This window comes from Triturus cristatus, chromosome 10, assembly GCF_964204655.1.
Source record: "Triturus cristatus chromosome 10, aTriCri1.1, whole genome shotgun sequence".
NCBI classification, from domain to species: Eukaryota; Metazoa; Chordata; class Amphibia; order Caudata; family Salamandridae; genus Triturus; species Triturus cristatus.
This window is the reverse complement of record NC_140593.1, coordinates 675,874,695-675,887,976: the sequence shown is the minus strand read 5'-3', so window position 1 is coordinate 675,887,976 and position 13,282 is coordinate 675,874,695. Positions and strand designations below refer to the sequence as shown.

The window sequence follows — 13,282 nt, the reverse complement described above, 5'->3', positions numbered from 1 at the left end:
GTGGGAACTTCACCCGCAAGTTCTTCACCCATACTTTCAAATGTGGGGGCATCCAAAGATAGACCTCTTCGCCACCCACGAAAAGAAAAAATGCCCAAGCTTCGCCACCAGATACCCACACTCATTGTCCAAAGGCAATGCGATATGGATGAACTGGTCAGGCAGATTTGCGTACGCTTTTCCGCCTCTCCCACTCATTCCACTAATAGTGCGCAAACTACGACAGCACTCCCTCATACTAATATTAGTAGCGCCAACTTGGGCCAGACAACCGTGGTACACCACACTGCTGGAACTATCGGTAGTACTGCATCAAAAATTACGCCTCTCTCCACACCTCTTAACCCAGAACCATGGAGAGATCAGACACCTGGACCCAGCCCAGCTCAACCTTGCGATCTGGCTCCTGAAATCCTAGAATTCGGGTACCTAAATCTTCCCCCTGATTGTATGAACGTCATCAAAGAAGCTAGGCGCCCTACCACTAGAGTGTGCTACGCCGCCAAGTGGAAACGTTTTGTTATCTATTGTCATAACAACACCATCGATCCCCTAGATGTGTCCATTCAACACATCATAGGCTACTTGCTCCACCTACAAAGGTGCAATCTAGCCTATACGTCCATTCGACTACACCTCGCAGCCATAGCAGCTTACCTACAAAACAGGCAACATCTCTCACTCTTTAGAGTACCTGCCATTAAAGCCTTCATGGAAGGCCTTAAAAGAATAATTCCCCCAGAGTGCCACCCTCACCTGTGTGGATCCTAAATATTGTTCTCACCAGACTAATGAGACCTCCTTTTGAACCCCTACACAAATGTGAACTTCAATTCTTAACATGGAAAACTGCTTTTCTTGTAGCCATCACTTCCCTCAGAAGGGTCAGTGAGATACAAGCATTTACTATTCAAGAACCTTTTCTACAAATGCACCATAATAAGGTGGTTCTCCGTACCAACCCAAAATTACTCCCCTAAGTCATTTCTCCTTTTCACCTAAACCAATCTGTAGAACTACCAGTAATCTTCTCGCAACCACAAACTGTTGCAGAAAGAGCTCTTCACACATGAGATGTCAAATGAGCCTTACTCTACTACATCGAGAGAACACAACCTTTCCTTAAGACCAAACAACTGTTTGTCTCTTTCTCTCCACCACACAAGGGCAACCCCATCTCCAAGTCGGGGATAGCTAGGTGGATTGTCAAATGCATTCAGATTTGCTACCATAAAGCAAAACGAACGCTATCCGTTCCCCCTAAAGCCCATTCTTCACGTAAACTAGGGGCTTCAATGGCCATTCTAGGTAACATCCCATTAGATGATATCTGCAAAGCAGCTACATGCTCAACACCGCACACTTTCACCAAACACTATTGTGTAGATGTGCAAACTAAGCAACAAGCTAGTGTGGGCCAGGCTGTACTCAAAACATTATTTCAAACCACTACAACAGATACGGGTGGTCGCCGCTAACGGTGGGTACTGCTATATAATCTATGCACAAGTGTGTAATCTGCAGCTCATATGCCTCGAACGGAATATGCTACTTACCAGTATGCATCTGTTCTTGGCATGTAGAGCTGCAGATCTACACACGTCCACCCGTTTATCTTATTTAGATAACACACACATGGGCATCTTCACTGTTATTACTGCGCTCCATCTTTCCCTGCTGGCGAAAAACAATCAGAGGATGGAGCCGAAGCCCATGCGCAATACGATCCAAGGGAGGAGTCACCGAACTCGTGACTTCCAAACACTTTCCAAGAGGAAAAACAAACTGCAAACATCCGGGCCCAACACCAGATGGCGATCTATGCACAAGTGTGTAGATCTGCAGCTCTACATGCCAAGAACAGATGCATACTGGTAAGTAGCATATTCCTTTCCTTGATTTGTTCACAAATGTAAAACTATTAAAGCTATAGCTACTGTTCGACTGGAAAACATTTTTAGATATTCGTTGACAAAAGCATGAGGTCTTGCCAAATTCCTCCCTCTTTTTAACAGTTGAATTGCTGGAATTTTAACACTTCTCTATAGTTATGTTTTTTTTTTCTTCTTCTATTCTGATTATATAGATAATGGAGGACCATCCTCTGGCTGCACTTCAACAATCCCGCTTTGTACTACATCTACGGGTGTATCCAAATCGTCTTCTCGCAGTCTTTGCTCGTCGACCAGCGAAAAGGAAGAAGGTATCGCAAAGAAAGTCCGACGGCAGTGGGAGTCATGGAGCACCGAGGATAAAAACACATTTTTTGAGGGGCTTTATGAGGTGAGTGAGAAACTGCAAGTAATGGCACTGGTTTATCTTCAGGAGTGTTCGGCTATGTGCCATCCGACAGCTAGTAATTGTCTGTTTATCTTGTTTTCACATTTCCATGTGAACCACACATGCTTTTAGTATACTTTTAAACAATGCCCATTCCTGCTTTATTGTTTCTTTGTGCCCAACCTACAGTAAAATGTGTGGTCTCTGATGGTATAAGCTTACTCCTGATCCTTCTTGCCTCAGAGAGGCCTATAATCAGTTGATCTATGATTTGGCCAAGTATTGTCATGGCTGGAAGGGATTGCTTTATGGAATGGGACTTATTTTTTTGGCTCTCTTTTTTGTTGCTGGACAGGCTGCTTGAATGCAGATCTTTTCTCTCAAATTCATAGTCCCTTGCATTGTAGCCAGAGGTTATGTTGAGATGGACAAAAGTAAGAGGGGTGTGGATTTCTAGTTTGGAGCAATTGTATGACTTCTTCACCGCCATTAACTGATGGGACACCAACAATAAGTGGTTTCTGTTTGACATTGCATCTTTACATCAGTAGAAACATTTCAGAGAATCGTGATCAGCTACAGTGGGCTTAAATGTGACCACCTGTATTCTGCATATATCAGGTGTCTGCCAAAACTGTACCACACTAGTTTCCAGGTTCAAACGTTATACATTTCTACTGTTTCCAATGGTTAGTTAGCATTTGATTCTATTCATTTCAAACTCATTTCGTTATATGTTGCCTGGGAAATACCCAAATCCTTAGATGTTGTTTTGTAACTTCTTTAAATTTAAAACAGAGAAAACATGCTTTCAATAATATGCACATTGACACAAGTGAAATTTTGTTGGTGTTCATCAAATTCACACTAACATTTTTTTTTATTGTAAATGAGACATTCGGGTCAATATTGCTTGGATAAATAACAGAAAAGAACAGTTTACTTCCTTATGCTTGACAAAGGCAAAGCAAGTGTGTTTTCTCGACATTGAAAGACAATCTGAAATGCTTTGTGGACACTCAGACTCATACAGCCACTCACACACCCACTCACAGATCCATACAGCAACTCGCACATCCACTCAGAGACCCATTCAGCTTATCACACACCCACTCTCAAAGGTTACAGTTAGGAAATAAAATATAAAAAACCTTCTAAATTCACTGGAAAAACCAAGGTTACAGGGAAGTACTAGTTGGGCTCAGATTTCACTCGTACAAAACCACAAAGATTCAGCAGTTCTAGTTACCTGAGCTAACTATAACTTATGTCCCCGCCATGCACTGCTTTGACCTCACATATTACATGGTCATTGATATCATTGAAGACATCTCTAGAAAATTCTTGTGAGTTGTTTATGCCCTACTTGTTAATTTCTATGTTTAATTATTTTGATAATTTCTGTTAAGTTAAACCTTTAAATTCAGTTCCCTTCCATGGGATGCAATAACAGTGGTTTGTCATCCTTAGTGAGAGATAAAGCCAGTTAGTATACGTTGAGTAAATATAGCTATTGTCCTTAACCCTTTAATTTATTGTATGTGCAGCAGTATTGTTATTTTTTGCAAATCTTTTTTAAAAACTTCTGTTGCCATTTTTTTATTTGGGTAGCTATATTTGCCTATGAACTGCTGCTTTATCTTCTGATATAGACTTTAAGGTTTATGGCGAAGAAGAGCAGTCCTCTTTAAACAATAACACCTGGAGGTGTGGCCAGGCTGGGAATGGAGTAGAATGCAGAATGCCACTGCTCCTCTCTAATCCGATTAAATATCAACGTTCCATTTTCAGTGCGCAAGCCACCCTGGACTGCATTGACTGGAACTTGGGGCCGGCAGCAACAGCAAGGCCCTGCCTGCCCCTAGTTGACACACAATCTACATTGAACTGCAGGAGGGAGGCATCAGGCTACACAGCATTGAAAGTAGTTGCCTGGGGTCCTTGGTCAACCGGAGTCCACAGAACAGCTGGGAAGCAGAGTGGCTGCCTTAATAAGCCACTACATGAGCAATTCTTTAGTCTGTGCTGGTTCTGGCAAGGCCGTTCAACTCTGTGGACTTGAGACCCCTGCCTCTTGAGAGCCCATTCTGGAGTGCCCAAAAATGCCTGGGCCCTCCCAAAGACTGAGTTGTTGAGTGCCCCAAGGGTATTTCTGGGCTCAGGCTTTGTCAAGCAGAGTATGAATTAAAAATAGCTGAGCCCCTCCAGACCATGACTTGCTGGGCTGGCCCTATGTATCGTAACATCGGTGGCTTGCTGGTTACTACTCTCTGCCAGATGGACACAGATGTGCAGCCCACCCTTTGGATGCCACACCTTTTTTCAATCGCCACCGACTATGAAGTAGTCGCCGTGCTACAGTGTTGACTGCGGAGTGGGCCCCTAACACTGCCTTGAGGGAAATGGAAGTGGACACGACAAACTTGCTCCCCCTGCTCCAGAGAGGACCAGTGCTACCTCCTACATCAAATATGGAATGCACATCTGGTGCTGTACTCCATTGAGAGGATGCTAACCCACTTAAGAGCCCCTTATATTATTTGTAGTGCACCACTTGCAGTACAAGTAGCAGTAACCTCTGCTCCAAGAAGTGGCCACACACTGTGTGTTGGTGATTTGATGCCACTTAGTACTGTTATGTTCTGGAGAGTGAGGTCTCAACTCCGATCACAGTTGCATTGTCTTGTATTTACATATGGGGTGTACTGGCCCATCTTTGATGAACTAATGCTATTTAGCACAGAGAATGTGTTACACTGCACAAACCTGTGTGCTCGAGCCCCCCGCCCAACAACCCAAGAGAAGGGTATGTGGAAGCACCGCCCAACCACAGGACAGCTCACGTGATCAGCTTGGCAAAGAGGGCACTGGGAGCACAGTGCGAGTACAAGTACGCAAAGGTCACCCTTTGAGGGGCTTGCTATAAGGGGAGTGCACTGGGCAGGGCAGTAGAAGCGGCCATGCCAGTACTTTGTGTAGCATGGTGCCTTGTGTCATCTGCTTCCTATTGCTTTGACACTCTCCTCACGCCGAGTCGTCCTTCATCCACCAGCCGAGGGTGCTTGTGCCACTCGCCCAATAAACAAGCATTGGCATAGCCAATAGGTCTCGCCCTTGGGACCTTATAAGTGTTTAGTTATGCAGCACAATATCCTTGGTGCAACAACATCAACTGTTACATGGCTAAGCACTTATAAGGTCCCAAAGGCGAGACCTATTGGCTGTGCCAATGCTTGTTTTTTTGTATACTTTGTTTTATGAAAGGCTGGATTTAATAATGCGATTCCCAGGCCTTACTGTTGTGCTGCACTGACGCATATTGGTCATCCTATAGGAGGCAGGGGTGTAGTGTTTTTGGTGAAATACAAATTAACATTATAACGTTTAACAAGTCTAAATAATGTTAAGTAAAATAAAATTTAGTTTTACTAGATTGCAATCCATGGCATTTAAGTCCGTTTTTCATTATACTGAAGTATTCTACTTAATTTTTTAATGTTAAACTTACGTTGACACTATTTCAGCACAAGCAGGGCTCAAGGAATGACTGTGGTGACGGTATTTCAATCCATAATAATTTTGGTACCAACATTTCTTGAGGAACTTAAAAATATATTTGGTTCAAAACACATTTTTGCTAAATCCATATTTTTCTGTTTGCTATTATTTTACTTAAATGAGAAGGTGTATTTTTCCCCTCTCCTGACAGCTACATTAGTTGTGCACCTTCTTGTAACATACAACTGCCTATGCCAGTTATATTATCCTGCTACTAGAGTAGCAATGGAAGTGAAAGCAGGGGTAGACCCGTCAATAGCTGCAGGTACACCATCAGTTACCTGGTGTTCTCCACATGAAGACCACATTGGCTTTCTTGAATGTATTGTGCTGTTTTATTGCATTTTTCAATTAACTATTTGGTGTAGGCGGTTTGACAAATACATCTTTAATCGATTTGGTAGACCAAGCTTGAATTGCATGTATTTAGCTTGATATCTGGTACAACTCCACAAGTATTTTGCCCTTCTATATACATATGTTAATAGCGGATTGCTTCCGGATTTGTTATTTATTATTGAAGAATGTTTTGGTGAAAGTATTTGTTGATTTAAATGCAATTGCCAAGGCATAATGTTAAAAGCCGAGTTTCAAAGAACTGTGACCATAGGACTCCTCAGAACATGAAATGACCTTCATTGAAACACAGCTGACTTGGACAAGCTTTCAAGGACATGGAGAGGATCTTTGGCTGTCAAACCTGTTTGGCAAGCCAAAGAGTGATTTTGATTTGATATAAAGATCCAAACGGGAGCATAACAGTACCGGCAGTCCTCGCAAATTCAATTTAGCCATCCATGGAAAAGATCTGAAATATCTCCGTGCCTTCAGTATCTATTGTGCTTCCCGTCCCTGCAGCCTGCACTGCTGTTACTCAAGTAGAACGGAGTTGAGAAAGCCGCCCTCGGTGGAAGAATACTGAAAGTAAACATACAATCTAGCTTGGGCATAGGCAGTATGCTGCAGTCCAAAAGGATGATTCCTGCATGAAAATACAATTCCAAGAATTAAAACGACAGTAACCATTACAACCTCCCTAAAAGCAGACACCCCGAACAGTGCAAGTTAAGTCGCTGACATGCAGCTCAGAAAAACAGTGGAGTAAGTTGAAGCATTGTCCCTGGGTCTAAAAAGAGCAAAAAGTAAACAAGCTACAGTGTTGATGGAGTCGCGGTGATTAGAACAATCCTCTTCTTGCAGCTTGATATGCGAGCTTCCTGCTGAGTAGTAGTAATGTCCCACAAGGCAGCCATTTACAGATGGGTGTGCTCACTGCAAATGCTGAGTAAACACCGGCTGCTGTTATCGCATCTGGTCATTATCTGGTAGTTACTGTATGGAAAAAACGTTGTACCTTTTGAACTTAGCACTGCAAGACTGAGCCCGCAAAGCTGATCGGTGTATGTAGAGACAAAAGTCGTGGCATTTAATGAAAGTTGTTACTCTGCCCCTGCTTGGCTTTGTCTCGCCTGCCCTGTGATGCCTCCAGTCCCCACCCCCTTCCGCGAATTTGAAGCGGCCAACACGGTCTTGCTGAAAGGCCAGGGAGGGAGAGGCCGGGGAAGGGAAGAGTGTTGGGGGGAGGCGGGAGGAGAGCTCCTGCCCTTTATGAATCCTCAACGTGCAGCCACAAGATCGGGCAAACTGGTCTCTATGCATATCCATCGCATAGCCACACACCATGCCCAGCAGACCGTCCCAGAAACGTGGATCTCACCAGGAACACGTGCATTGTGGCTATGCCTAGAAGAGCGTCCATTGCACATACGACACTGAGGAGGGGACACACACACATTGCACAGGTTTTACCAACATGCATACTGGTTAAGCTCATACTGCACATACACACAGTACAGGTACACTGTTTTCGTTTGTAATCATAAACCTTGCACACAAACCTAAACGTGTCACACAGACAAATGCCTACAGAGATTGCGCAAGTGCATGCGCACTCACACTTGATGCGCCTGTACACATGTACGCGGGGACGGGCACATATTACTGTAGTTTTCGCGATTGAAAACCGAACTGGAATTTAAATAGATTCTGTAGTGTTTAGCCGACTGGAAAATGGAAGGGTTCATGGGCATGTCGATCCGCCTCCATTGATAAGGTCATGGGCAATGTTTTGTGTAGACAGCTGCTTTCTTGTAAGAACGTACGAATGAAAGGTTGCATTATGGGCGGTTGTGTAAATAGGATCTCTTTGAGGTGCTTTGCATTTTAAGAGTGGCATATTCAACAAGCATTGGCCGCACGGCCGTAAAAGTAATGCAGCCGCGAAAGCGATCGCGGGGACGCGCGGACGCCCTCTGTGGTGGGGGAGGGGCGGAGAGAGGCGTGAGGAAAGCCAGATGGTGGCTGCTCACGTGCTCGCGCGCGTAACCGCAAGCTTGAGGCCAGCAAAAGCGTGTGGTCGGACTTTTAAAAGCCCCCTCACTAAATGTCTTGCCAGACCAGCGCATGCGCTGGCTCAGGTGAGACCTAAAATTGTTGCATTTTTAGAGCTATTGCTTGGTCAGGCGGTAAGGTGAGCAGTAAAATTAAGGTCCTAAGAGGGCGGTGCCATTCTTGAATGGCGTTGCCAAAGGGGGAGGGTCAAGTGGTCTCTCATAGAACTCCAGGGGCAGAAAGTGAAAGCGATCGCAGGGACGTGCTCTGTGGTGGGGGAGGGGCGGAGAGAGGCGCGCTGTAAGGGTGCTGCGAGAAAAGCCAGATGGCGGCTGCGTGCGTAACTGCAAGCTTGAGGCTAGCAAAAGCGTGTGGTCGGACTTTTAAAAGCCCACTCATTAAATGTCTCGCCAGAGTAGCGCATGCGCTGGCTCAGACGAGACCTAAAAATTACTTGTGAGGGTGTGTTTGCGCTGCCAACTAAAGAGCAACACAAATTTTTCCAATTTGCCTGGACTTGTGCCCAATGAGAGAAGTGTCCTAAGTACCAGGCGCCGATCTCAATGGTCAAAAGGACAATCTCCGATGAGGTCAGGATGAATAAGGGGGCCTTTTCCCAGCAAATCAGTGGGGGGGAAGTAGAAGAGGAAATCGCAGTCTGCTCCAAACCACACAAAATGCAGTCTGGCTCCCCACGCATAGAGCTTGAGCCAGACAAAGAAGACACAGCAAGCAGTAACGCTGGTGAGGCAACAGCCAAATGTAAAGAAATAGTGTAATAACTAATTTCAGCCAAAAATGTATTCAAAGTTCTGCATTTGGAAAGACGCAGTCGCAGCCCTCTTCTTGAGCAGCAGCAAGACTCGACCTGCAGCCTCCTCTTCAACCCTTAGAAGCTAGCACTCAAGCGAGGGGAAGCCCCCCCACCCCCCCTTCAACAATCCAGTGCTAAGGCAGAATGAGGGCCGGGACCCAGAACTATTGCTGCCATAAGCCGGCCAGTCAACGATCAGGCACTGTCAGTGTCAAGACAAAAGGTGTCAACAGAGCGGGTGGATGTTATTGGTGCCCAAGAGCAGGACTCGAGTTCAGAATCACCCAGCAGAGACAAATCATGCCCTAATATAACAGCATGGGACCCAGTCCCCCTCGTGTCAAGACCCCAAAAAAGGATCACAGAACATGACACACAAAACGGCAAAAGGCCTAGCAAAAGGATTCGGAACTGTCAACTAAACAAGACTTTAACCATAACCCAGGAGGATAATCCATCCCCTTTGAAAACTAAGGTTCTGAACTCACGACCAACTAAAAATTCACAGTTATTTTCGCCATCAAACTGTGACAAACCATATCCCTCATTCCCCATGCTTCAAGCACACCAGGAGGAAATTCAAGGGAATCCAGCGGAACAGCAAGTTTTGCTATCATACCAGGGCATGCAAGAATGGGGGGGGGGGGGGACATGTTAACACTCTACTCACAGGAGGTGCCACTGACACCCAACCCAACAGTTTTCACACAAGGCAGGGTAGCAGCCTCCAGCCCAACTTGAGGATTAAAATTACCAAGGCAGAGATGACCGACCAAGCATGGACCAAACCAGTGCAGACAGTGCCTGGGCTTCTCTGTTAAAAACCATGCAACTTCAGGTGGAGGCTCCCCAATATCAATCAGACAAAATGGGCTTTCAGCCAACACTACTTAACACTTTGGCTGTGTTTGTTGCAGTCATTGATGGGAAGCTGGGGGATCTGAACTTAGTTTTCAAACAGGCACAGTCTAACTGTCATGGTGCACAACTTCATCCCTCCCCTCCATGCTGAGTAGCTTATGAAAGGATCTAAAAAAGGTAGTCACAGGAGGCACTGCTTCAAAAAAAAGTGCTAAACATGCAGCCCCAAGCAAAGCAGGATCCTGCTCTAACCACCCTCCCTTTCTCCCACCCTCCAACTAGCCGCGTGGAACAAACTGGAATAACAGGTGACAAAGGGATAAGAGGTCAAGACCCGCAAACGGGTTTCACAACCGCCATACCTCTCTCAGGCCTCAAGACTGGTTCAGACACAACTGTCGAAGGAGATCTGCCTCCAGAAGACACCTCCAAAACAAATTCAAGGCAAAGGCAGGCTCAAAGGAGGAAGGGCCGGAACAAAAGACGTTCAAACCCACGCAGATATCTACCCAATTGTCAGGCCCATAATGGAACAAAAAACAGATATAGCAACCAACAAGTCAGCCGATTGCCAGAGATCCCAGGGGGCCCCAATCAACATCCAACTGAAGAAGCCCCTCATCAGCAAGTCTCTGTGAAGAATCACTCCGCGAACCCGGCTATTACCCACATCAGCTCCACACTTTCCTCCAGCACACAAACCTCGTGCGAAATAAAGTTACTAGCGATGTGAGCACAGGAGGTGGGTGGAATAAAGTGGCTCTGTATATACTGCACCATAATAAGGTTCAGTGTGTACAGAGTCCACAGTCCCCAGAGGTTTGGCAGAGGCTCAAGTTAGATATAACCTTACTCTCTAACGTGGTAGCTTGGTTGAGCAGTAAGGCAGCATCAGAGGACAGTGTAAAGCATTTGTTGTACACACTCAGTCAGCAAATGGTCTCACACACTCAAGAACTGAACTCTAGGCCAATTGTTTTGTATAAAAATATATAGTTGTTTTATTTTAGAACCACAAGTAGGTATCAAAATACTTAGTCAGAATAAAATGCTGTAGTTGTATACTTTCAATAAGCAATATACTTTTAAATGCAATAGTTACAGGTGTTGTTATAGGCAACATAATTCAAACACAATTATAACATTGAGCTCAATGGGGATTTTTAAGTAAATGCAATTTCAATTACTTTGCGTGTGATTTTCTTACTCTGGGTTGGATCCTGGAAGCAGCCCTGGTGCATTTTCCTGTAAACAGTTGAAAGAAATCGTTTTTGTTACACAGGCGATTTTAAAGGAATATTTGTGAGTTTCAAAAATCGACACTTAGAAGAATTTCTGGCAAAAACCAGGCAATGTTATCCTATGGAGGAAAATCAAGTTAGCGGTAAGTACGGTTGTAATTACTTTTCAGGGTCAGCACTGGGATCTCTCCTGATAGCAGGTGAGTAATTTCGTTTTCGTTGTTTGGCTGATTTTTAGTGAATACTTTAAAGTTTCAAAACTCGACACACAGAAGAATTTCCAAGTGAAAACCAGTCCATGTTACCCTATGGAGAAAATGGAGGTTATCGGCTTTCAGGTAAGTACTCGACTGGCGGAGTTAAGGTTCTGGGCATAGACTCAGGAGTCTCCCAGGGTCAGGTAGGTACAGTTGTTACACCCTCAGCGGCACTGGGGCAGTCGGGTGCAGAGAGAGTAGGCCCAATGTTAGCCTATTGTGGGTAGGGGGCCTTTGGTTGGTGGCTGCTAGCAGGCAGGCCACACGGCTGTGGGAGCTGGGCTCCTGGTCACGCACACAGGGCAAGTGGGGAAGTAAGATAGGATAGAGGTTGAACTTCCAGGGGCCCTCGGGCGGCTGGGTACAGGGTGCTTTTGAGCCGTCGGGCGCTCAATGTATTTCAATGGAGAAGCTACCAGATGAACAAAGGCTGCAAGCTCGGGGACGGAGATTCTTCAGGTGAAACCACCACTTTGAGAGGTAAGTTGGGAAGCTGTAGGTTAGGTAGGCACCCAGGAGCTGGTTACAGGGGGCCGCAGGGCGCCGGGTGCAGGGGTGTCTTTTCGCGTCGGGAAATCTTAATCTCTGCTGGTCGCAGTTGGAGCGGTCCCTGGTTCTGAGGCTGCAGGCATCGTCAGGAGCGTCAAGGAGGGTCCTTGGGTGCTGGATTCTTGGTCACAGTCGCCAGGGGGACGTCCTCGTGGTCTTTGTCCACTCAGGCACAGGCCGGGCTCGGCGGGTGCAGAGTACCAAGGAGTCGCGGTTCCTGGCACCAGGGTTTTTTTGCTTGCTTTGAGCAGAACCACTGGTTACTAGTTATTTTAGTCTTCGAGGTGTGGGGAAACCAGTGTAGCAAACAGGGACCTATACCGAATTAATCTCCCTGTCCGTAACTTCGCATAGCAAGGTCCACACCTCCCGCCAGTAAGCCCCGATCCGAGGGCAGCTCCACAGCATATGACGGAAGTCAGCTCCCTCTTCGTGACACCGGGGGCAGGGCGCCGCAAGTGTGTGGAAATAGTGTTGAATTTTGACTGGAGTAAGATATGCCCTGTGCAAAATAAAAAATTGTATCTGTTGGAATCAGGCGTTCCTAGAACATTTCCAGGGCCGCTCCAGCAATTCAGCCCATATTTTATCAGGTATTTCCCCCTCAATATCCGCCTCCCAATGCTGCTTCAGCCTTATAAGGGGGGCCAGCTTTTCGCAGGTCATCCGTCGATATAAACAAGCGACGGCTTTAATGGTTCCAGCCACCAGCACCACATATTGGCAAGCCATGGATGTTCTAGGCTCAGATAGCCCTCCCCTCCATCGACGCTGAATAGCCGACACCAGAGCCGCATCCAGCAGATAGTCCCCGCGAGGGAGATCAAAACGTTCACGGATTGTCTCATAGGGCAACAGAACATTATCTTCGTATAAATCTCCCACAGCTGTCAATCCAGAATCATGTCACCTCGTAAGTGCCGACCAGTTGCCCCCATGAGGCAACTGCCGACACTAACAGCGGAATCTCTGGCGCATATGGGCAAGTGATCCGTGCCCTTTGTTGACTCCTATTCCAGCTCAACCGAAAGGTCTGCACTTCACTAGGGACACCCCCAGGGCGCAGCGGCTGTTGTAAGATAATCCTAGATAACAGGCAGCCAGAAATCCGCCCCCCCCCCCCCCCCCGAATCCTCCCCTACTCCCCGAAACACTAGCCACCGCCTGGGTCAACCATTGCAGCTGGGCGGCTAAATAGTAGGTCTCCAAGTCCGGAACTGCTAACCCTCCCTCCCCCCGTGGTCTCATCAATGTATGCAAAGCTACCCGACGCCTGCCAGCAAGCCATAGAAACCCCGTTATCATCTGCTGGAGCCTCTTAAATGTCGACG

At 46.2% G+C, this 13,282-nt stretch overlaps 1 protein-coding gene across 4 annotated transcripts in view; it reads left to right on the top strand.

Annotated features, from left to right (window-relative positions):
* The window catches only part of CRAMP1 (cramped chromatin regulator 1), a 1,093,426-nt gene that overhangs the window by 125,719 nt on the left and 954,425 nt on the right, over positions 1 to 13,282 (top strand). For all 4 annotated transcript variants that reach the window (XM_085628165.1, XM_085628163.1, XM_085628164.1 and 1 more), the window contains exon 3: positions 2,087 to 2,283. In XM_085628165.1, the coding sequence (XP_085484291.1) occupies positions 2,087 to 2,283 (197 nt within the window). The remainder of the gene's footprint in view (positions 1 to 2,086; positions 2,284 to 13,282) is intronic.